This window comes from Leptonychotes weddellii, chromosome 13 (assembly GCF_054177405.1).
Source record: "Leptonychotes weddellii isolate Sample4059 chromosome 13, ASM5417740v2, whole genome shotgun sequence".
In the NCBI taxonomy this organism is placed as follows: Eukaryota; Metazoa; Chordata; class Mammalia; order Carnivora; family Phocidae; genus Leptonychotes; species Leptonychotes weddellii.
Window position 1 is genome coordinate 57,792,193 of NC_138381.1, and position 25,266 is coordinate 57,817,458.

At 47.9% G+C, this 25,266-nt stretch overlaps 1 protein-coding gene across 1 annotated transcript in view; it reads left to right on the forward strand.

Moving 5' to 3' along the window:
- Positions 1-25,266, forward strand: part of PI4KA (phosphatidylinositol 4-kinase alpha) — a 96,851-nt gene that overhangs the window by 48,951 nt on the left and 22,634 nt on the right. Inside the window, exons 19-29 of the mRNA XM_081802554.1 lie at positions 11-278; positions 3,161-3,243; positions 9,050-9,120; positions 9,204-9,328; positions 10,503-10,584; positions 11,048-11,131; positions 12,277-12,366; positions 14,790-14,909; positions 17,575-17,667; positions 18,928-19,084; positions 19,323-19,450. Coding sequence (XP_081658680.1) covers positions 11-278; positions 3,161-3,243; positions 9,050-9,120; positions 9,204-9,328; positions 10,503-10,584; positions 11,048-11,131; positions 12,277-12,366; positions 14,790-14,909; positions 17,575-17,667; positions 18,928-19,084; positions 19,323-19,450 — 1,301 coding nt within the window. The remainder of the gene's footprint in view (positions 1-10; positions 279-3,160; positions 3,244-9,049; positions 9,121-9,203; positions 9,329-10,502; positions 10,585-11,047; positions 11,132-12,276; positions 12,367-14,789; positions 14,910-17,574; positions 17,668-18,927; positions 19,085-19,322; positions 19,451-25,266) is intronic.

Here is a 25,266-nt window from a genome sequence, read left to right on the forward strand (position 1 = left end):
TTTTGCTAAGCTTTCTTGAACAATGACCAGATCCTTGCATTGTCCTTGTTATCACATGTTCTCCACGGCTCCTGGGGGGGGGGGGGGGGGCGGGCATTCCCCTCTGGGTGCCTGTGTGAGCCCTTGAGCATTTCTTTCCCCCAGGCTGAACTGAGTGAGCTCCGCAGCACCATCATCAACCTGCTGGACCCTGCTCCCGAAGTGTCCGCCCTCATCAACAAGCTGGACTTTGCCATGTCCACCTATCTCCTGTCCGTTTACCGGCTGGAATATATGAGGTATCCAGGCCTTTGCCTCCCAGCACAGCTACACTGGAGCTAATTTTTAAACTTTCTTGCCTTCTGGGCATGGGACTCTTTTTAGTTTCTCCCAAGACACGTAAGCTTTCTTAAAAAGCAAAAACCAAAAAAACCAAAAATATCCTATGCTCTTCTTGTGTGCTCCTCCCTCCTGGGCACCAAACACCACATCTTATAAATCCCCAGGTATCTAAACTCTCATGTCATCCTCTCCTTATAGGGAATAGGCTTCTGAGCAGTCACCATAGATGTTGCAAACTCAGTCTACTTGACTGCGCAAGAGCCCCTGTTAGGAACCGGCCCTCACTGAGTATGTTCTAAGACATTCATTTTGCTAGTTTCCAGGACCACAGCTGAGTACAAACAGCAAATGGGAAGTGGGAAGGGGCCTGTCCCAAAACAGCCCCACAGGTGGCCCAACACTCAGGATGCATGTGTAACCACAGCAGACCTAACAGTTATAATAATCGTCATCATGACAACACCAATATTAACATGGACTGAGTGTTTATGCCATGCCGGGCACTGTGCTAAGTTACATGTATTGACACACTCTCCAACAAGCCTATGAGGTAGGCACTGTCACATACCCATTTTACAGATGAGGAAATGGAGACCCTGAGGCAGCCGTTCAGTTAGTTACCCAAGATAATAATCCCTGACTTCCACGGAGATCCAGATAGTCGGTTAAGCACCGTGCCATCCTGCCTCTCATAAATGACGGCTGGAAGAAGCAGCTAGGATGCTCAGAGCGCAGCTGCCTATGTGAATGCTACAGATCCACGATGGTAAGGCCTGAGACACCCTCGGGCTGCAGCTGAATACGCTAGCTACAGAATGATGCATCCCTGTCGTCAAAAAAGGTCAGGTTACACATCTCCTGTTCGTTGAAATCACAGGATAGGTGCAATAAGTTATAGAGAAACTCTACCAAATGGTCCAAAAAAGAAAGTGTTAGTTCTTAATAGGGGGAATATTTGGTAAATGCCACTATTTTAACCTTTATTTGGTGCCATGAAACCCTGTGGTAAAAGAACTCTTGCTCAGAAGCTCAACATATAAAATAGATTAAGGCTGTTTTGTGTAAGTGGGAGTGAGCGCACACCTTCCTGCCCTGTCCCCTCCTCCCTGCCTCTTGGTAGCCTGAGGGTGCCACAACAGAGCAGAGTTTGAGAGCTAGTGACCCATTCTCCTCCAGAGTCCCACAGAGCCAAGGAACTTTTGACCTTCCTTGCTTTTTTCATTATAATTTTTTTTATAAAAGCAATACAAGAATATTACACATAAACCTGGAAATAAATGGAGAGGAAAAACCACTGATCCCACCACCATTCCCTATTGTGTGTTAGTACTGTTCCCTCTCAGCCTTTTTATAAAAAACATACTTTGAAAGAGAAACCAACCAAAACAAAACAAGCAAACCAACACAGACCAAAAACCTGGTTTGCTCCAAGGTTGAATGGCTACAAGAGATGTCTCCGGACCCTTTCAGCCTCACGTGCCCACAGGCAGGGCTGTCTCCTGCTTCCCTACAATGGTGCCCCTGAATGGAGTTCTCAGGTTCTCAGGACACTCTGTGGAGCGGGCTGGTAGAGCAAAACCCTAAGGGGACAGCCCACGGGCAGCTCCCAAGAGCCCAGCTCCCATCCCAGGTTGCCTGCCAGGCCTCTCAGAGCGTTGTTAGCATGGAGAAGCAGCTCTGAAGCCTTTATTCAAGAACCTGGCTTAGGCTCCCAGCCACTGGTTATTAGGAGAGCTTTAAAACAGCAAAGTGGGAGCGCATGGTGGCATAGTCAGTTGAGTACCCGACTCTTGGTTTCGGCTTGGGTCCTGATCTTAGGGTGGTGAGATCAAGGCCTGCCTCAGATTCTGTGCTCAGCGGGAGTCAGCTTGGGACGCTCTCTCCCTCGCCCTACCCCCCCCCACCACCGCACATGCACTCTCTCTCTCAATCTCTCTCTCTGTAAATAAATCTTTAAAAAAAACCAAAAACCAGTAAAGTGGGCAATGTGAGAAATTATGTAAAAGCTGTGTGAACCTGAGCACTCAAGAATGCATGTGCTTAAGCCACCTGGCCTGCCCTACTAGGGTTTGACTCACAAAAAGCTGGTGCAGAAGCCCACAGACGCATTCTGCCCAGTGCTTGCCTGTGTGCACACATGCCCTGCTATCTTAGTGGAGCCCCCCAAACTCTGAACAGCTACTGTAAAAGTAAAAAAGGTGCATAAGATAAAAAAGAGAAGGAAAACATGGGGATGGTACAGAAGATGCTAAAGATGAAAAATACAAATCTCACTTTCCTGGCTCTGAATCCAGAGATGCCCACTCTTGATAGTTTTACTTTCCCTTCTAGAAATTCTCCATAAATGCAAACATATATATCCTACACACAGAAGGCCCATGGAGGCCTTTCGGAAACCTATCACTGACATCCTGCTGTACTCACTTCCCCTGCACCTTGCTGTCTCATAGAACAATGCATCTTGGATGTTTTTCTGTAGTGGTGTATATGGAGCTACCTCTCATTTTGGTGGCTACATGATGTGCCATTAAATGGGTGTACTTTGGTGTAGCTGACTAGTCTGTTGATGGACATTTTGCCAGCACTGTTAGGAGGATCCTCCTTATGCACATAACCCTTAAGACCTATCACTAGTGGTGGGTTGCTGGGTGGAACAATGTGGGAACATTATGATAGATGGTGGGTAATTCCCCTCCAGAAAGTCTGCGTGAGCATATGACCCTTGAAGTGGCGTAGGTTAGTGGTTCCTCACAGCCTCACCAGTTCTGGGTAGTACCAAATCTGTGATAGGGAGGGCCTGGATTTCTCAAAATTTACTCAAAACTGTTCTCCTTGCTAGGGTACTGCGCTCAACAGATCCTGACCGCTTCCAGGTAATGTTCTGCTACTTTGAAGATAAAGCTATTCAGAAGGACAAGTCTGGTAAGTTTATTGTTGTGGTACTCTGATGATGAAATGAGTTTTAATAGTCTAAAAAGGAATACCACTCCCAGTTTCCTGTCTACATGAAGAAAACAGTTTTATGAAGTTACACGCTACATTGGAAAGACCAGTATAAAATATATAACCTTATAACCATATAACCTTAAGGAGCATCACTCTTGTCCACCCTCAGTGCTTGAGTATGCTCCAGCCCCCAAATTTCAGTCTCTAATACTATCCCATGCTGAAGGGATCCTGGGCTCCTCACATAGTCATTAATGGACCTAAAGCATCTTGTTGTGGTCAGGGAGCAGTCATGCTTTTTAAATGTCCAGAGCAGGCTAGGAGGACCAAGAACCAATTTCAAAGGGCTCCCAGTGGACAGAGTATCATAATTTGAACATGAATACATATTATTATTTTGCTTAAAAGAAGGGCAAATAAACTGGGATAATGTGTATATCCAGATACACTAAGATATATATATATAATCTCCATATTTTAGCAAAGCAACAGATATAATGTGTAATATGTAACAATAATAGGTAATATATAGGATATACGTATTTATATATATGTTTGTTTTTTCCACTAAGTATTTGTGAAGTAGAGACAGGTAGTTGTTTTCTTGTATAATCAGGAAAGAGGAAACATGAGGAAAGAGCCACACAGTCCAGGAAGAGGCCTGGCACCTGCAATAAAGTCACGCCTGGCCTCTAAGAGTGATCAGGTAGAAAGGGTGCCGCCCAGCAGGTGATGGGGCAGAGGCATTCCATAGAGTAGCCAGTTAATGGTACTCTGTTAAGCTGAAAGTAGCTGTTAGAGAGCTCACTGTGGGGACAGCCCCAGACCTTCTGTGAGGGGCTCCATGCCTCACTAGTCATGCTGGCCATAAGGAGACCCCACTCAGGACCATGAACGCTTCCAGTGGCGCATCAGACCCTGCCAGAATGTCAGGGCAACGGGTCAGGACCCGATGGCCACACCCAATTTAAGGACTGCATCGTTTCTGGGGAGGTTTCAGAATAAGGAAATCTGTATGAAACGCAAAGACTTGCAAGTCCGATGATGCAGATGTCCTCAGAGTGCACAGAGGGTCTCAGCTGCAACCAGTCCTAAAAGCACCAGACTCCTGGGAAAACAAATAAATGAAACTCTACAGTGGTATAAAAATATTAGAGTTACTGAAATTCTAGTGAGGCAAACCTAAGATAAGAATAGGAATAAAAATAAGGAGAGTTATTAAAATTGAGACTGCAATGAAAAAAATTAAGCACATAGTATAGTCCTTGTTTGACCAGTTTTAGTATAAGGACGCTGATGGGTTTTAAGCATCATCTATTGGTCTGTGTGTTGATTTTTAAAGTGTTTATTTTTTTTTATAAAGATTTTTATTTATTTATTCATGAGAGACAGAGAGAGAGAGAGGCAGAGGGAGAAGCAGGCTCCCAAGGAGCAGAGAGCCCGATGCGGGACTCGATCCCAGGACCCTGGGATCATGACCTGAGCCGAAGGCAGACGCTTAACCATCTGAGCCACCCAGGCGCCCCATGATTTTTAAAGTGTTTAAAATTTAAGAGACTCTGAAATATTAGACCCATGTTTTATTTAAATGCTTAGAAAAATTTGATCAATTTTGTAATTGTACTTAAATATTTGAGGGAATTGAGTGTGCTAGATCATGAGTTTTGATTGATTAACTGTGTGGGTAAATATTTCAAGGAATGCTAATTGAGAATTCTTAAAATCAATAAATTTATTATTAATTACAGTTAGTAGTGAGGAGTCTTTTCCATGTTTAGAAGCCATTGGCACACTGAAGAATCTATCAATTTGTTCTTGCCAATTCAGAATTAATCCCCAGATAATTCTGGTACCGTTTTTTCTGTTGTTGAAAAATCAGTCCTTGTCTTTTTTAAAATCACCCCAAGGATTCTGAGGTGCTGTCTCATGTAAGACCTTTGTCCAATAAGTCCTTTACAGAACCCTTCACACTACTGCACGACAGTCAGGAAATTGAGTGGGTGAATTTATTTTTGTGGGGTTGACAAGGAAAGACAGTGTAAGGGTTCTGCAAGCTCCCCCTGCTGGCAGTGTGGGGAAGGGTTGGACGAGGAGGAGCCCTTTAGAGGCCAGGGTGGAAGATGCAGGCAGCCAGTTTGTATGCCAGGAAACCTCTTCCACTGGGGTGCAGAATACAGGAGAGGAGCCCCATGCTCAGAGGGTCCCACACACATGCCCCAGGACCACTTGGGAATATAGTAGAGACACTGTTAACCTCTGGCTGAGCTGTTCATTGATTTGCTCCTCTCGTCTATCCACCCACTGTCTATTTAACAGCTATTTTGTGCTAGACAGTTGGGTCACACCTGAGTTTCTTTGGTTCAAGGAGGGGGAGGGTAAGCGACAAAAAAATTGACTGCCAACCCCTAGGGGCCTAAGAACCTGCCACATTTTGCCTGCCTTCTAATGAGAATATCTGTAGACAGAATCAGTTACCTTTCTGAAGCTAAAATGTCATTCTCTTCTGAGCTCTGTTTTTCTGTTGCTGTGTCATAAGAGGAAATTAAATTGTGGAAAACAGTATGGAGGTTCCTCACAAAGTTAAAAATAGAGCTACTCTACAATCCAGCAATTGTGCTACTAGGTATTTATCCAAAGGATACAGACATAGTGATTCTAAAGGGCACATGCACCCCAATGTTTATAGCAGCAATGTTCACAATAGCCAAAATATAGAAAGAGCTCAGATATCCATTGACAGATGAATGGATGAAGAAGATGTGGTGTATCTACAATGGAATATTACTCAGCCATCAAAAAGAATAAAATCTTGGGCGCCTGGGTGGCTCAGTTGGTTAAGCGACTGCCCTCGGCTCAGGTCATGATCCCGGAGTCCCAGGATTGAGTCCCGCATTGGGCTCCCAGCTCAGCGGGGAGTCTGCTTCTCCCTCTGATCGTCTTCCCTCTCGTGTTCTCTCTCTCTCAAGTAAATAAATAAAATCTTTAAAAAAAAAAAAAGAATCTTACCATTTGCAATGACGTGGATGGAACTAGAGGGTATTATGGTAAGCAAAATAAGTCGGGGAAAGACAAATGCCATATGATTTTATTCATATGTGGAATTTAAGAAACAAAACAGTTAAACATAGGGGAAGGGACGGTAAAGTAAAATAAGTTAATGGGAGACGGTAAAGTAAAATAAGTTAATGGGAGACAAACCATAAGAGACAATGAAACTCTAGGAAACAAACTGAGGGTTGCTGGAGGGGAGGTGGTGGAGGGGTGGGGTAATTGGGTGATGGACATTAAGGAGGGCACTTGATGGGGTGCCTGGGTGGCTCAGTCGTTTAAGCGGCTGCCTTCAGCTCAGGTCATGATCTCAGGGTCCTGGGATCGAGCCCCACATAGGGCTCCGTGCTCAGCAGGAAGCCTGCTTCTCCCTCTCCCACTCCCCCTGCTTGGGTTCCCTCTCTCACTGTGTCTCTCTCTGTCAAATAAATAAAATCTTAAAAAAAAGGAGGGCACTTGATGTAATGAGCACTGGGTGTTACATGCCCCTGATGAATCACTAAATTCTACCTCGGAAACTAATAATACACTATATGTTAACAAAATTGAATTTAAATAAAAGTAAATTTTTTAAAAAGAGGAAATTAAATTGCCCTGGGGACTGATGTACACTTTACCGATACTTAATTTTCACAGTACGTTGTACTCTTCACACGATTTCCAAATGGGATGTTTTTGTCCTGAGTATGGTACCTAGGGTTAAGCTGATAAATGTGTACCTACTGAGTGTACTTTCCTCTTCCTTTTCTCTCCTAAAACATGGGAGATGGGAAGGAGATGTCTTTGGAGATTTGTTATTGATGAGTTTTCAGAACCAAGGAGGAGAGAGGTTATAAGAAGCATCTAGCAGCCCCCAAAGGGGATTGCTAGCACCTCCTCTGTGTAGGTGTGAGCCAAGCCTCCATGTGTTCCTGCCCTGTAGCCTGCTGACTGTCTAGTCAATCAGTACAGACTAAGACCGAGGTAATCTCAAGCTAACTTTAAGCACAAAAAGGAAAGTGGCTGTTTTTAAGTAAAAATCTCCATAGAGGCTACTGCGTGATCATCATTGGCATCTGACCCCTATCTGATGGTTTTTTATTAGGAACTTACAGTTTCAGTTTCCTAAGAGCTACATGAAAAGATATTACACTAAACACACCCCCAGAACAAGATTTCATCCACCAAACCCAACTTCTTAGAGATCAGCCTCTCCCTGCTGGGGCATTAGGTCACACTAATCACTTTCCAGGTCTGAGAGCTTCGGGCGCCCATTTATCCTCATGACAAACACATATGTGATGCCTCTTTATGTTCAGCCTCTGGCTGGGCCTGGGCACAGAGGTGCAGTGCCTGCCTAGTGTTTCGCCCTGCTGACCTTGCAGCCCTGTCATTTAGCCACCCCAAAGATGCTGCATAAATGGGACAGCACTAGAGGGCGAGCGGCATTTAATGACATCGGCACTGTGATGTTTGCATCCCGCTGTTGCTTTTTAAAATCTGCTTTGCACCCTGGAAGCCACAACCACATCCGGTGCTTGTATCTTGGTTTCTAAACACCATTCTGCAGTAAAGGGAGCCAAGGCTCCAGGGAAAATACAAGATGAGCCTAGGACAGCTCACAGTGCCAGAAAGGAAGGTCTTGTGAAGGGAAAAAAAGAAAAAGGAGAGGAAGAAGAAGAAAAGGAAAGGAAAGGCCTGTGGGCATGTCACAAGGACACAAGAGCCTGCCTGAAAGAGCTCCTAATGGCCAAAGCTGGAACAATTTGAGCAACAAAATAACCGACAGTATTGGATTATAACCCAGTGAAAGAAAGAAGTATCCATGAGTCCATGCTGATTAGATGATTGAACAAATGAAACATGGGGAAGAAGGGACAGACCTTCCTTACAGAATTCCAGTAAGTGAGACCAGAGTACCTGCTGCAGGCAGAGCCCACTGGCAGGTGCGAAAGCCAGTGGGCAACATCTTAGAGAGAAATGACATGTCTGCATAACCTCAAAGTATCTTCCCCAGAGCATTTCCCAGTGACTGTGGTGTTTTTGACTTACACCCACATTCTCTTCAGGAGCTGCTGCTTAATTCCCCTCCCCAAGTGGGGGCTGGACGCAGTGACTCCCTTCTGAAGAGTAGAGCATGGAAAGGGAGAAATAGTAACTGGACAGTGGGAAACCTGGCACACACCACTGTACCTGAGTGATCAAGGTCAGCCTCGCCAGTGGTAGGAGATACTGATTTCACACCCCCCTACGCCCCACCATACGACAAGAAGGCCACTTCACCTCTGTGGGGTTGCCCTAAAATCCTGTAACCTTAGTCTAATCATGAGCAAGCATCAAACACACCTAAATTGAGGGACATCCTACAAAATGCCTGTGCTCTTCAGAAGTGTCAAGGTCATGAAAGGTAAGAACAGACCGAGGAATCAACACAGATTGTAGGAGATTAAGGAGACCTGATTGGCAATGCCTCATTGGATCCTGGGACAGAAAAGGGACATTAGTGGGAAAACGGGAAATCCAAATAAAGCCTGAAATTTAGGTAAGAGTATTATATCACTGACGGCTTCTTAGTTTTGACAAAAGAGCTGCTAAAGTCAGGAGAAGCTGGGTGCAGAGTATGTGGGAACTCTGTGCTCTCTCTGCCACTCCTCTGTTAGTCCAAAATCTTTTCCAAACAAAATATTGGAAATAGCTGGGATTGGTCCCTTTCCCTTGATGCTCCTGACCTGTGGAAACCTCCTCCTCATTTCAGGGATGATGCAGTGTGTGATTGCTGTCGCAGACAAAGTATTTGATGCCTTCCTGAACATGATGGCAGATAAAGTAAGCCTTGTCGGAGCGTGAGTGTTTGTCTGCCCAAGGCACATGGAGGGCACCTGTTGTACCTGTCTCTTCTGAATCTCCAGGCTAAGACCAAGGAGAATGAAGAGGAGCTCGAGCGGCACGCACAGTTTCTATTGGTGAACTTCAACCACATTCACAAGAGGATACGGAGGGTGGCAGACAAGTATCTGTCTGGTCTGGTGGATAAGTAAGCTCATTTTCCTTCTAATGCTGTGTGTGTGTGTGTGTGTAAACTTCTTGATTTGGAATGTAGGGAAGAATCATCCAATCATCCTTACACTATCAGGGCAGAAAAGTTGGAGTCAGAATTTAAACTCTCAAATGGCAATGCAGCCTCCCTCAGAATGTCATGGAATTTGCTACAAGGTCTGAAATTTGGTCCTGAAACCTCTACTTCACTTATTCTGAGCTATTGATGTTACTTACTGACAGGGGGTGTCACCTGCCTGTGGCTCTGCATCCCACCCTCCCCTGCTGCAGGACTTCTCTGGGCTTGCTCTGGGTAGCTCACGGCCATCCTATGTGACATCTCCCACCCCAGAGCCTAGCCAGAGGTCCCTGGTCAAATCAGTGTCTTCCAGCCTCCTCAGAGAGGAAGGAGAGCCCCCACGGATCCTTTTCCACTCCAGGCTCTCTGTGCTGGAAGCCAAAGCAGATTCTCATGGGACACACCCCCACATGGATGAGAACCCTCAAAGGTGGGCTGGGCCAGCCTGTCTGCAGTATAAAGGCTGGAGGCAGCAAACAGCCATGCTGGGCCTGCCCACACATCGCTGCAAGCATCCAGGAGTTCTGGAGCCTGCTGCAGGTGCTGTGTGCCTGGTCTAGGCAGGGCCAGAAAGCAAGTGCAACACACGTATGACATGTGTCTGAGCTGGACCTCCTAAGCAATGGGCCATGATGAGTCACAGCTGTGCAGAGTTGGCTCCCCTCAATGCTGACCACCACATTTAGGAGCAGCTTCTTCTCTTTGCCCCAGGGTATCCTGCAATACTACCATTTTCTATTTGTGCCATCATGTGAAAATATTAGGGAGGCCTGGTCAAAAACAAGGAGGGTCACTTTGGGGAGTGAGGGAGCGTGGCCTGACCAGTGCATAACCAAGACAATCGGTGTGTGGTTGAGAGCAGGTCACGTGGGGTCATGCTTGGGCCCTGAAGAGTGGGACTGGCAGGAGCCTGGGGGGCTGTTTCTGACTGAGTGCCCTGCCTAGGAGGCCTCCTGACCTCCTCTGACCCTCAGCTGGGCAGCAGGAGGTGGGGCTCCCACCTCACCCCACCCCACCCCTTGAGGTGGCACTTTAAGGAACTGAGATTCCTTGAAGATTTGGCTCCTGGACCGAGACGTGACTATTGGTGTAGGTTTCCCCACTTGCTCTGGAGCGGGACAGTGCTGAAGACCATGCTGGACATCCTCCAGACCCTGTCACTCTCGCTGAGTGCTGTGAGTATCCCTGCCTTAAGCCTGAGCCTAATTTATGCTACAAGTGGCCACATCGGGGGTGGGGCCCCAGATCCCACCCTGGCCTTTCCCAGTGAGCTGCAGCAAGGTTGGAAGTCCGTCACAAACCGGACAAGTGTGGGGAAAGGAGGCAAACACTCTGCTGCCCAGGGGCGCCTGGGTGGCTCAGTTGTTTAAGCGACTGCCTTCGGCTCAGGTCATGATCCTGGAGTCCCTGGATCGAGTCCCGCATCGGGCTCCCTGCTCGGCAGGGAGTCTGCTTCTCCCTCTGACCCTCCCCCCTCTCATGTGCTCTCTCTCTCATTCTCTCTGCCAAATAAATAAATAAAAAATCTTTAAAAAAAAAAAAAAAACACTCTGCTGCCCAATATGAGCTGGAGGCCCAGCTCAGCAGAGGCAGCCTAGGGAAGGCGGTTTGGAAGAGGGAGCCTTGTTGTGTTTTCAGGACATTCACAAGGATCAGCCTTACTACGACATCCCTGATGCCCCCTATCGGATCACTGTTCCTGACACCTGTGAAGCCCGGGAGGTAGGCTGGCAGCCGTCCCCTTATTAAGGGCCGTTTTCATTGCCCTCTCGAGTTGTCAGGGCCGGCGTGTTGCACATGTTGTGTCATTCGGTCCCCAGCAGTTTGAGGTGTGAGCACTGTGGGCCTGGGCCCACAGGTAAGAAAGGCTCAGCTGTCAGGGTCACACAGTACGAGCGGGGTGCTGACTCAGTCCCAGGTTGGTCTGTCTGCCAGGCCCACTCCTGCCCCTCAGCCGTGCTGACTCTAAGCCCTTTCTTGGTTCAGCTGCCTGTCAGTTTATAGTGTCTCCAAGCTGCATGAGCAAGCATGACTGTCAGATGAACTTCACTGCTGTGAGGTGTGCAGACTATCTGTCATTGTGGTAGTTGAGTAACATGACTTCAGCTTTGTGTGGCACTGTGGGAAATAGATGGAATGAGTAGCTCCGGGTAAGGAGGATGTGCTGTGCGAGGTCTGACTCGGAGCTCTCACTGTGGCAGATTGAAGCTCAGCTCAGACCTGGGGCCGGGTCATGTCCCAGCCTTGGGGCCTCCAGCCAGACCAGCTGCCAGCAGGCAGTCTTCCACGCCCCGCAGCAGCTGTGTGAGGCACTGTGAGTGTGGGCCCTGCCACCTTACGCCAGGATTGTAGACCAGGATGTCTGTACCCTGTACCCAGAGCCTCGGGGTTGGAACATGGTCACTGTAATCATTTGCTAGGGTTGCCATGATTAAGTGCCACAGACTGAGTCGCTTAAACAACAGAAATTTATTTTTTCACAGTTCTGGGGGCTGAAAGTGTGAAATCAAGGTGTTGCCAGGGTTGGTTTGTTCAGAAGCTTCTTTCCTTGGCTTTTAGATGTCTGTCGTGTTCTTGTGTCCTCACGTCTTCCCTCTGTGCCTGTGTCCTAATCTCCTCCTCTTTGGAGGACACCAGTCAGATTGAATTAGGACCCAGCCATATGATAACATTTTACCATAGTCACCTCTTTAAAGGCTCCATCTCCAAATACTGTCACATTCTGAGGTACTGGGGGCTAGGGATTCAACACATGGGTTTTAGGGGGGATGCACTTCAGCCCCCAGCAGTCGCTAACTACAGTCTGTAGCTGGCATCCTCTGACGGCCCAAATACACTGACCTCGGCTTCATTACCCCCTCTTCCAGAGCATCGTGAAGGACTTTGCCGCGCGCTGTGGAATGATCCTACAGGAGGCGATGAAGTGGGCACCTACAGTCACCAAGTCCCACTTACAGGTACTTTCTTGAAATCACCAAAAAGCAATTTTGTTATGCTCCTTCCAGGGATCCAGAGAGCTTTCACAGACATAGCAAACTCGAAATAGAAACAGCGCTAGTGTAATAAACAGAGACCAAAAACATTAGTCTAGTGCCTGAGAATAACAGAAGCCTCAGAGGCTGCTCTTTGGTGGGAATTCCTTGGGGGGTAAGGGTGCTGGTCGTGGGTGAGGGGGGCAGATGCAGTGGGATCAGTGGGCAGGCAGGCCCCGGGAACCTGACCACTCACACCAGGTAGGTGCCGGGTTTATGGCAGGACTTGGGGCTGCTTGCAAGACGGGCACGGGTGATGTGGTGTGTGGGGAGGCCTGGCAGTCCAGCAGCAGCACCTCTGCCGAATGCCGGAGCTGGAGTGAGGCTGCTGTCCCAGTAGAGCCCTATCCAGGCTGCACATGGAGTTGCACATGAGCCTTTTCAGACCAAAGCACTGGCTTGTGAACACGAATGACTGCAAGGTGAGCCATTGTTCTGGTCAAGCAGAGATGGACCAAAAATACCACAATATGTGAGAGGAAAAAGTCACCTCAAAAGGGATCAAAGATAAGAAAAATCCCACTAGAAGAAATCTGGCTTAATAAAGAGAAGGTGCAACGAGAGGGGCGTGTGAAGTTGACCTCAGCAACACTTGTCAGGATAAAGCTAGCTGCAGGGGCGCCTGGGTGGCTCAGTCGTTAAGCGTCTGCCTTCGGCTCAGGTCGTGGTCCCAGGGTCCTGGGATCGAGCCCCACATCGGGTTCCCTGCTCCGCGGGAAGCCTGCTTCTCCCTCTCCCACTCCCCCTGCTTGTGTTCCCTCTCTCGCTGTGTCTCTCTCTGTCAAATAAATAAATAAAATCTTAAAAAAAAAAAAAAAAAACTAGTTCCAAAGTGTTTCTGTGTCTGGAATCCAGGAAGGACAGAGCAGCTAGCCCCAAGAACCTCAGAGGCTGTTCGGAAATGCATTTGCAAGAGCCCGTGGGTGGTGCCTAGCGTTGCCGTACTGTTCCTCCTTCCACAAAGGTGTTGGAGCAGTGAGGTTAGAGCAATTGGGGAAATGGAAAAAAAAAAAAAATGGAGCCCTCCATTTGGCACTCAGCAGCTAAGCTGCACAGAGGTGGGCCTTGTAACTAGGCCACGCCTGTAGCTTGACAACTGTCTCTGTCTAGTGGATTCACTGGTACTCTTCAGGCTGGGGGACTTTCTCAAACTGTTCATATTTAGGAACTGATTTTTTTTTTTTTTTTTTTTGGGTTCACATGAAGGAGAGGGGCTTCAGCTCCCAAGGCTAAGGTCTAAAGAGAGGAAGCCCCCTTTCATCTCTAAAAAGGTTCATTAAACAAAAAAAGCCTACAATAGGGGGAGCTATTTATTCTTTAAGCGTGGCCCAGGAAGGGAGTGGAAAATGCAAAAGCTTGCACTGGTGTCTTTGCTTCTACCAGGCCTCCCCTTGGTGTTGCCTCAGGCCCCATTTCCCTTCCCCCTGCACATCTAGTCCATCTGAACCCCACCCCACCTGCCATCCAGCCCTCATTGCCCAGCCAAAGTGTCCCCATCCTGCCTGGGCTCCCTGCCGGCAGCCTCAGCCTGTCCTGAGCCATCGTCTGTGCTGCCCACTAGGGCGGGCTGGTATCACTAGCAAATCTGCTCGGCACACCTCCCCGCTACCTCTGCTCATTAGCCACTCCCCATCACCATAGGGTCCATGGTTGGGTTTCTAGGGCTCCATGAACCCTCCGAAGCCACTGACACAGTTTTGTAAGTCAGTGCTCATGCACTTTCCTGAGGGAGTCCTGTGGCCCACCCTAAACTCCCTCACCTGGCACACAAGGCCTTTCGGACCTGGCCTATCTCTGGCCCAGGCTTGCCCACCTACCATCTAGCCCCTTGTGTTTGCTGCTCCTGCAGTGCTGACCTCTGACCCCTGAGGATCCACAGAGCAGAAGGCCTTCTCACATCTCCGGGCCCTGCCAGGTGTCCCTCTGCCCCAGCATCCCCCTCCACCGGTTGGCCGGGCAGACTCAGGCCCTTGCTCTGCGTTCCTGCTGTCCATCAGGCTGCCTCTTCACAGCATGGCTGCACAGGCAGGAGAACTGCCCGCATGTTGACAGCAGGACCAGGACTCTGCCGCTCTGTGTTCTGGGGAGCACGGGACTTTGCAGGTGGCAGATTGTCAGCAGGGATGTGCTAAAAGAGTAAGCGGTCCTCTCAGGTTTACTGTGTGTGCTGGCCACTCTGGGCAAGTCATCCTGGTTCACACGTGAGCAATAGCCTGGCAGAGACGGGGGCTTTAACTTACTGAGGCTCCCACAGCAACGGATGGACCCAACATCAGAACCAGTGTTTGCTCTCCTACCTCACATACCTTTAAAATAAAACAGCCTTTTTTTTTTTTTCCTGACTTCAGGAATATCTGAACAAACATCAGAACTGGGTATCAGGACTGTCCCAGCACACAGGGCTGGCCATGGCCACCGAAAGCATCCTTCACTTTGCCGGCTACAACAAGCAGAACACCACTCTTGGGGTATGTGTGAGCCTCCTGGGAGCCACAGGGTGAGGGGAAAACCAAAACTGATGTGGGGCTTTTTCCGAAAGCACCTGGGCACCCATGTGCCACACACACAGCTGTGCTGGCAGTAGGCGGATCAGAGTCCCATGTACAATCCCCAAGTTCAGAGGGAGTTGGGCCGTAGAACCTTACTGTGTTTTCTTGATTCATTAATGATATCAGATTTGGATTTCTGTGTATCCACAAGGAAGGAAACTGAGCTCTGGGAGACACGGTCAGCATTATCTTATAGTAACGTCGATTGGAAACATTCGCTGGATTTTCCTGTTTCAGCAGGTGTCAAAGTGCACGTGCATACACATCTTCAGCTTCGTCTTGTTCTGCTCAGGATTCCTTTAGAGGGCAGCACATCCATGAAGTAGCACTTTCTTAGTTAAATCAGAGTTTAGGATCAAAGCAGCGGACTGACAACAGGTGATCTGACTGGCAGCATTGCATGGCGGTGTCTCCCAGCCTTAGGGCCTAGCACAGCGTCTGTCAGTCTGTCCCAGCCAAGTATGGCTGTAAGCTTCTTAACTCTGTGCCTCTTAACTCTCTCTCAGGATGGGGAGGTGGGGAGGCTGCCACCTGTCTTTTACAGACATGATAGGGCAGGGGTACAGAGGCTGAGCACCAGGGAGGGAGGATGGCCCTGTGACTTCTCACCATGGTCAGGACTCTAAGCAGGAAGCAGGGAGCCCATTAGGCAGAGGTGAGGGCCCTCAGCCTCTGTGCAGGGCCTGGGGCAGTGCCAGAGGAAGCCAATGTCTTCTCACGTCCCATGCCCTCCTTGGAGCTCTCACCAGAGGTCACTCCATGTTCTCTGAAGACATCAGTGTTGCACACCCTCAGCTGATAGGCCAGGCCCACTGGCATGAGATCAGCTCCCTGACCTGGGTCTCCACCACTTTGACGACCCAAGCAGAGGCCAGAGTTGGGGACTGCTCAGGATGCATCTGACAACTCCTGGTCCTCTTTAGGCTCCAGCCAGCTGGCTTGTAAGAGGTCAATTTTGCCTAAAAGATTTAAATCTTTTTCTTTAAAAAAGAGATTTAGGTTTGGTTTTCCCTTTTCTGTTTCTGAAGAAGAAAGGATGTATTTATTGGTGTCTTCTGACTGTTGGTTGTACTGGAGATCCTGGCCAGCTGCCCCTGTTCCATGAAAAGCACAGAAGCGTGCTGGCCCCCAGAGTGACATCTCCCCATCACATGGCACTCAGGAAAGCGCCGCTCCTGGGGGGCTGTTTCAGAAGCGTGATTTCAGGCTGGTGGGTCGTGCTGCATCGAGACTGTCAGAAAAGCCCTGCAGGGCAGTCCTCCATGTCACAGTGCACCAGGCACGTGAGCCGGAGCAGTCAGAGTAGTTATCCAGGGGACAGAGGTGGCCTGCACTACGGCCTGCCAATGCATTTGCTGCCCGAGGATCCTGCAGACATCACTGAACCCCATTCTGCCTGGTGAGAAGGCCACTGTTGTCCCCATTTTGCTGGGGAGTATATTCAGGCTAAGGGACAGCAAGTGACCTCTCTAGGGCCTCATAGCTGGTTGGTGGCAGGGCCAGGTTCCAGTGCAGTCCTGCTTGATGCCATAGGCCACACAGTCTCCAAAAAACATAAAGCAGTTTTACGTGACCTTTTGAAAAGTAAGCCAGCTTAATAATTTTATGAGAAAATCATGTATTTTTGTTCTTGCCTATGGTTTTTTCCCCAAATTTCATATTTTCTTCCCCCGACCCTCTCTCTCCCCACTCACCTGCTCCCTCCCCGCCCCAAAAAAAAACAATCCCTCAGACTTCAGCCGTTGATTCATTTTTCCCAGTAGCATCCATATGTCAAGAAGTGGATAGGTTGTCTTGGTTTATAGTAAAAGATGCTGAAGGGAAATGTGAAAGGGGTCATGCTCGCTGCATATTCATAGTCTTCGGTGACACTGGGCAGCGTGATAGCTAGAGAGCATGGTAGCAGTGACCAGCCAGGGTTAGGGAGAGCAGTCCTCACGACCCTGAGGGATGGGAGGTGGGCTGGGGGGCTGAAGCTGAAGCAGAGGAAATTAGGGGGGTGTGGTCTGCAAAGACTTTCCCCTTTCTGTGGGCCGCCTTTGTACTCAAGAGTGCGCCCCTTTTGTCTTCTGCCACTAGACCCGCATTAGACCTGTGGCAGCTATTAGGTGTCTCTGAGCCCCTCCTGGCTTTTGCTCGCTCTGACACCATGCTCTCAACCTCGCCCTTTACCATCTTCAAGTCACATTTACACACCAGCCCAGACCCGCAGAGGAGACAGCCCAGCACAGCATTTTCATTGTAGATTATGATGATTTTCACAATGATCTGGTGATTATATCTTTTGCAAAGGTCTGTTCACCACTGGGGATAAAAACAATCAGCAGCAAATTGAAGGTATATCATAAGCTGCCTTCCAGAGAAAATTTTTCATACTAAGATTCTTTTTCATCTTTTTTCCCTGGGACATATCAGACTAGAGGCTGTTCTAAAGTATTTTGTTTTATTAGCTTGCCAGCACTGAAGATTTCTAATAACCCCTGGATCTGAACTTGACTTCTTAATTGGACTTAGGCTTAGCCATGGTGAACATGAGAAAAACATGTGGCAATGGCCTGAAATAATTCTTGATACTTGCCTGTAGGCAACTCAGCTAACGGAGCGCCCAGCCTGTGTGAAGAAAGATTACTCCAACTTCATGGCGTCTCTCAATCTACGCAACCGCTACGCAGGCGAGGTACTTCTCCTGCCCTTGTGTCCCGGGGTCATCGAGGTGTCCTCTTGCTCCGATGCCAGTCAGCTCCCTCCCAGTGGAAAACGCACTCGGGTCTGGAACTCACTCATTTTAGGTGGACTTGAAGGCATGAGCCCTGGGACTCACCAACACAGTCTGGAGCATTTATGGCAGCCACTCACCACCTCTGCAGGAGGGCGATTGCACATACACACAGTCTGGCCCTGCTGAAGCATTCTGTCTCTCTGACTTTTTTTGTTTTTTGTTTTTTGTTTTTTTTTTTTAAGTGGTAGCAAACATTTGTTGAGTGCCGTGCACTGTCTGGGATGGTTGATGAGGTGTATGTACTATTATTCCAACTTTACAGAAAATGAAATTGAGACTCTTGAAATAAAGTAACCTGCCAGAGTCACATAGGCAGAGCAGGGGGTGGGAACCACATCTCACCATGAGGGCTTTCGCCTTCCATGCCGCACTTTAGCCCAGCCTGGCAAGTTGCTTCACCTCTTGGGGCCTCAGTTTCTGAATCGATAAAACGCAGAAGCTCATCTACGCCATTGCAGAGGTCCCTGCAAGTCCATCCGTGCCTAGTCTGAGTGGGGTCTCCCCTCCCCCCGTGCGACTTCCTCATTCTAGCAGTTGCTCTTCCTCTTCCTGTGGGCCCCCGGCAGGGGGGCCCCTCACACTGCTAGGCTGCCACTGACCCTAGGCTGTCATTGACCCTACATTCCTAGAGCTGAGAATTGCTCTGAGGGCCTATTCCACCTATTTTGAATATCCCCGTGGTGATAGGAAGTGTGTCTTTGGCAGTAGGTTTGGTTTTGGAAGGAGTCAGATCCTTTTTATATAGTCAAGTCTGGTAAATAAGAGAGCAGCGTGCTTTTGTTGGAGGCAAAAAGTTATGTACAGCTTTAAAAATAGTGAGGCTGATCTCGTTGGAGTCATTAATTGACTCTGAAAGAATGTATTGAATCAGTCCACATCATGCAGTCCTACTGTGGTTCTGACCCTGGACTCAGTGCTAAAATGTAAAATTGACAAGACCAGGTCTCTGCCTTCAAGGACCATCTAGAATGAAGGGAATGCCAACATATATTGCTAAAAGAGAAGTTCCCCCAAAGTGTGAGCAGTGGTAACATCATTGAAATGGCCCTGTCACTCTCTATACACACAAGCTGTAGTTTAAGACAGTGGGGCTCTGGTCAGGCCTTGTCTGTGTGCCTGGATTATGTGTGGCTCTCTTGACAAGTGTGCTTCTTGCAGGTGTATGGAATGATTCGGTTCTCAGATGCCACAGGCCAGATATCTGACCTGAACAAAATGATGGTCCAGGAGCTGAATACAGCGTTAGACCTCAGTAATCCTCAGCACTACACACAGGCCATGTTCAAGCTGACAGCAATGCTCATCAGCAGCAAAGGTAATGGACAGAGGTACTGGGGAGCTCTGGGCTTGTTTGAAAATGAGTGTTTACCTTTGTTTTCCTTAGTGAGCTGGGGCTCCCCCAGTAGAGATCTCTGTGGTGTCTCTCAGGGGTAGAAGTAAACAAAAGACCATCACTGGCCCACCTGGTGCTCTGTCTTGTTGACTTGGGGAGGCAAGCAAAGGGTTCAGGCCATGTTCAGTGCTTTCTCTGAACAGTGTGTGTTTGGTTGCAGATTGTGACCCACAGCTCCTTCATCATCTGTGTTGGGGTCCTCTCCGGATGTTCAACGAGCATGGCATGGAGACCGCCCTGGCCTGCTGGGAGTGGCTGCTGGCTGGCAAGAACGGAGTGGAAGTACCGGTAGGATACCTGCTGTGTTCAGCACCTGAGGGTGGGGCTGGTGAGAGATGGAGAGAGCTTGACCTGGCTGCTCAGCTGACACGCTTGGAAACCCCAGGCAAGCCCCTTACCCTCTGGGCCCCCTCAGTCTCCTTATCTGTAAGATTGTGATATTAATGCCTGACCACCGGGCTATCTCGCTGACAACAGGGAATATATGTTAAAAGGATCCTAGTGGCTCCTAGAAGTTGTTGTTTCTCAAAAGCTCAGTAGAGGGAGCCATTTCCCTGAGAGTGGAACACATGGGATGTGATTGGGAGAGGTGGTAGTTGTCTACAAAGCCGTTTCTCTTGGCCTGCTAACTTTGGAAGGGGCAGTCTTCCTGGTATCCATATTTTTTTAAGTTGCTACTGGAGGAAGCCCTGAGGCAAGGTCATATACGCCCTTTCAACTGATTGGATGAATATCTAAGGACTGTTATATTTTTTCAAAGATCTTGTTAATTTTCGTAACAACAGGGAATTTGGCATTTTTTTCCTGTGTTTCTTTTTTTTTTTTTAAAGATTTTATTTATTTATTCATGAGAGACAGAGAGAGAGACAGAGGCAGAGGGAGAAGCAGGCTCCCCGCAGAGCGGGGAGCCCGATGCGGGACTCAACCCCAGGACCCTGGGATCATGACCTGAGCCGAAGGCAGACGCTTAACCGACTGAGCCACCCAGGCGTCCCTTTTTTCTGTGTTTCTTAAGATGACTTGAGATAAGTGGTCAAAAGGGGTGTTTTCTTTTCTTGTTTCCTGAGGAAAATGGAATATTTCTGAAGAAGGAATTAGAATGTTCCAGGCAGGTGCTGGTGGTGACAGTAATCATCATACCTCACATTTGCCTGGGATGTTATAACTGCATGGAGTTTGTGTTGGGCACACCATTCAGTTTGGGGAAATGTTTTGGTCCAGTTGGCTTCCATGGGAGATTACCTGGTTAGGAAGAGGCACTGATGGCAGCCTGTAAGGAGAGGGAGTCACCTGGGGCCCTGGGCTCACCGGTGGCTCCTGGACCCTTTCTTTGTGGAACTAAAGTAGGCACTGGGTTCTCAGCCTGGCCAGCTCTGCTTGCATCAGGGAGCATGCAGAATGGCCTATGAGAGTCCTGTTGCCCCCTGCAGGGGCTCTGACTGCAGGGCAATGCTCCTCATCTGTATAATGAGAATAATAGCACGGACACCTATGACATAGAGTTGCTGTGGAGATTGAATGGCTTAATTCACCTCACGGGCCAGGAACAGTGCCCAGAACATAGCAGTCTATTAGTAAATACTAACTGCTGTTTGTGGTGGTGGCTGTTGTCATTGTCAGGTGGAGGATTCTGCATTGACAGCGATCTGCCATTGTTGTCATATACACCCATGTGCCCCCCCCCGCTTTTTGGTTTTCATCTATTTTACTGCTGCATATGTTATGTGCCTTATAAAAGTGTTATTTTTGTTCTAAAAGTCAAAAGCTAGGGGACCTGGGTGGCTCAATCAGTTGAGCATCTGACTTCGGCTCAGGTCTTGATCTTGGGGTCCTGGGATTGAGCCCCATCTCGGGCTCCTCACTTCGAGGGGAGTCTGCTTGTCCCTCTCCCTCTCCTTCTCCCTCTGCCCCTCCCTTGCTCATGCTCTCTCTGTCAAATAAGTAAATAAAATCTTTAAAAATAATATTAAGGGGCGCCTGGGTGGCTCAGTCGTTAAGCGTCTGTCTTCGGCTCAGGTCATGATCCCAGGGTCCTGGGATCGAGCCCCACATCGGGCTCCCGTCGGCGGGAGGCCTGCTTCTCCCTCTGCCACTCCCCCTGCTTGTGTTCCCTCTCTCGCTGTGTCTCTCTCTTCAAATAAATAAATAAAATCTTTTAAAAAAATAAATAAATAAATAAATAAAAATAAAAATAATATTAAAATAAGTCAAAAACCTTTCAAAGAAATTAAGAAAAGGACTTTTTTAAAAGCCTTACACATTTATCCAGATAATAATTTCCATTTCTCACACTCTTCAAGTCTTCCTGTAGACTCAGATTCAATTGTTCTCTTCAGCCCAAAGAAATTCCCTCAGCATTGCCTGTAGTTCAGTTCTGCTGGAATAAATTCTCTCCGCTTTAGTTCACCTTCATTTTTTTATGCATATGGATATTTTTCCTGGATCTAGAATCCTGGGTTTACAGGTTTTTTCTTTCCTTTTGTTGCTTTTAGCATGTTAAGTACATCTATTTTCTACTGGCTTGCATTGTTTCCAGGGAGAAATTAGTAGTCATTCTTATAATAGTTCCTCAGGAGTTGCTATTGTTTGTTTAGGTTTTTCCTTTTGGCTGCTTTTAGGATGTTTCCCTTCATCTTTGATTTTTAATAGTTTGACTATGATAATGTGGTTTTCTGTGTATTTCTCCCTTTGGGGTTTATTGGGCTGCTTTAATTTAGAGATTTAGGGTTTTTCATCAAACTTGGAAAACTTTAGGCCAATATTTCTTTAAATATTTTCCCCCATTTTCTTGTCTCATTTTGGGATTCCAATTATACACACATATGTTGGTGGCTTCACGTTGTCCCACAGATCATTAACATTCTCTGCAGTTCTTTTCACTTTTCTCTCTCTCTCATTTCATTTTGGTTCATTGTAATTGGTCCATCTTCCAGTTCACTGCTCTTTTTTGATGCTTTATTCCTTCTGTTGTTAAGCCATCTTATATATGTTTTATCTCAGATATCATGATTCTCAGATCTAGAATTTCTCTTTCTGTTTTATAGTTTGTATTTCTCTGAGATTCTCTGTATCTTCATCTAGTTTTTTCATCTTTACCTATAAATATTTGGTCATATTTACAATATTTATTTTATAATCCTTATCTGATATGTTCTAGTATCAGTGTCATCTGTGGGTCTGTTTCTGTTGATTTTTTTTCTTTAGTGTTTTAAATGTTTTTATTGTGTTGTAGACTTTGTGTATAGAAAAACAGTGGAGACTGAGGAGCACTGCTGTTTTACTTTCCCAGAAAATAGGTCTTTCTTTTGTTGGGTGACTAAAATAAAGGTTCACTGACCCCTACCCCTGAGGGGTCAGTCTTGGCAAGAAGGATAGATTTTTCCTACTTTTCACCCCACCTTCATTTCCCTCTCTCCCCCACCTCATCAAAATTAGAAAAGGGGTCATGGAAGGATTTTTATGCCAAACAAATTGCTGTTTCATTTGGGGTCTTTTGGACTCTGATCCATTTTCCCTTACCCTGCCATGAGCAGTACCTCTGCTGGCTTCAGGTCTCTCGGCCTTTGGCAGGCCTTGTCCACCCACTTGTGTCCAGACCCAGCACTGGCCCATGAGCTGCTAGAGCTTGCTGCTTCCTGGTAAAGTCTCTGTAAATCAGTTCTTTGTGGCTTTCTTATCTGGCACTTATCAGCAGTCCAACAGATAAGCCTGGTTTTTTATATCCTCCAGACCGTTCTTGCTGTTCACTTGGGACTGAAGGCCATCTGTCTCCTCACACTCCCTGTCCCTGCCTCTGTAAGGACCTGCCGTCCAGGCCCAGCCAACATCTTGGGAAGGCTTTTAACTTTTGTTTTTGTGTCTTTTGTATTGTTGGCTTCTGTTTTTAACTTTTTCTATTATAAAAACAATGTATGTTCGTTATAGAGAAGTTGGAAGATAGGAGTGTAATGAAAAAAACAAAAATTATTGATCACTCCAACTTTAGAGAGACAATTGCTGATGGCATCCTGATGGCTGATGGCATCTTCTGCATTCCTAGAGAGATAGAGCTATGAATTTGTTGGGCTCATCTCAGCATGAAAACCCTCTTTGTGAGAGTCTGGGGCCCATATTGCACTAAGATGGGAAAGACCTCTGATCCCTTGGTGTGGTGCTCAAATTCATGACCCAAAACAAATGAACTAGCCCCACCCTGACCTCCACCCGTCTGTGTCCAAATCTCTGTGAATGCCAACATAGTCCTTCCCTCTGCTCAGACAAAATCCTTACCACCATCCCTGACTCCCCTTTTGCACTTCCCACAAATGATCCTCAGCAAATCATCTCAGATTTACTGTTCTACCTTTAAAGTATATCCAGAAGCTGACCACTTCCCAGCATCCCAACTGCTGCCTCCTGATCCCAATCTCCATCTCCCGTGGACTAGGGAGGCAGCCGCTGGCCTCCCTGCCTCCACCTGGGCCCTCTCTGCCTTCTCCACACATACACAGAGTGAGTCAGTAAAATATGGGTCACATTAGGTCCTTCCTATGCCTCAGACCTGTCAGTGCTGCCCATGCTCACTCAGAGTAGAAGGCATCTTGTTTCTATGATCTGCAAGGCCCCTCTGCCACCTCAGCTTTCTTCCCCTCTGCTCCCCTTGCCTGCCCTGCTGTAGGCACACTGGGGTCCCTGCTGCCTCTGCCCTCCAGGCATGTTCCTGCTTTAGGCTTTTCCCTCTCTTGGCAGTGCTCTTTTCAGGCAGCCAGGAAGCTGCATACCTCACTTCTACATCTCCTCCAGGGCTTGTCTCAGCTGTACCCTGCCCACCGTGTCTAGAATATCCCACACATATGTCCATTCATTCTTCTGAGCCCTTTCATGGCTGTTTTCCCCTTAGCTTTGATCAGCATCTGATATCTAGATCTTACTTCTCATGCCATCTGTGACCCTGCCGTAGACTGGGTGGATGTTTGTCTTGTTCACTGCTCCATTCCTAGAGCCTGGAGGGGAAGCAGCCAGGTCCAGAGGCAGCAACCAGATGTGTTTGTTCAACACATGAGTGGGCATGCCACTTTGCTGTGGCTCATCAGCCCTGGAAGCCTTGAAGTTTCTTCCTCTAACATAAGACTTATATTTAGCTGCAGGAAGCAGAAACTGGGCACAGTTCCTTGACCACCAGGGGCTATCCTCCTGGTGTCACAGACAGCTCATTTATATCCTGGCTTGTGTCTGCGACTCTGCCACCCTGAGCATGTGGACTTGGTCCTCACCTTCAGGACCTCCAGATGGCTTCTGTGCCTCCATGCAGGAAGGAGGGCAGAGGATGCTGGCTGCCATGGCCTTCGCCCAGTTGGTGCCCACCTGCTGATTAGTGCTAATGAGAAGCATTGGCCACCCTAACCAGCAGAAGCCTGGGTGAGCGTACCTGTGACTAGTCACTTGGCCTCCCTGAATAAAACCATAATAAAGAAGGAGGGGATGGATACTGGGCAGGGAGCCAGGACATTCACACCCCAAGCACCAAGCCTCGGTTACCACCTCTCTGCAGTGGGTCTGAATACCCTTGAAGGAGCTGCCAGGTATTGTTGGGCCAAAAGCAGAGGCTGCTCCCCTGCAGAACCACCCGGTGGCAATTGCAGACTCAGCTGGGCTCCCACAGTTATTCCCCAGGCTGGTTAGGGGCATGAAGGTGATGTTCAGGATCTATGTTGGGTGGAGAAGACGAACTGGGCTCCAGAGCCAAAATCCAGCCCTGCCTTTGCCAGATTAGAGGCCTCAGCAGGTGACCTCACCTCTGCAACCACAGGTGCTTCAGGATCATTAGGAAGATTCAACCAGGTGAAGCCTGTTGAGGGCCCACCCAGCACTAGGCCCGTCCCAGGTGTGCTGACACCACAAAGAAGGAGGCCAGCACCTGGCCTAGTGATATTTCAAGAATGGGCTTTTGGTAGAAAATGCCTGGGAAGTTAGATCATAGGTGATCTTTATTTTTTTGTTCATTCTTTCCTTGGTTTTCTAAATTTTTTTTAAAGTTTTTTTTTTTTTTTAAAGATTTTATTTATTTATTTGAGAGAGAGAGAATGAGAGACAGAGAGCATGAGAGGGAGGAGGGTCAGAGGGAG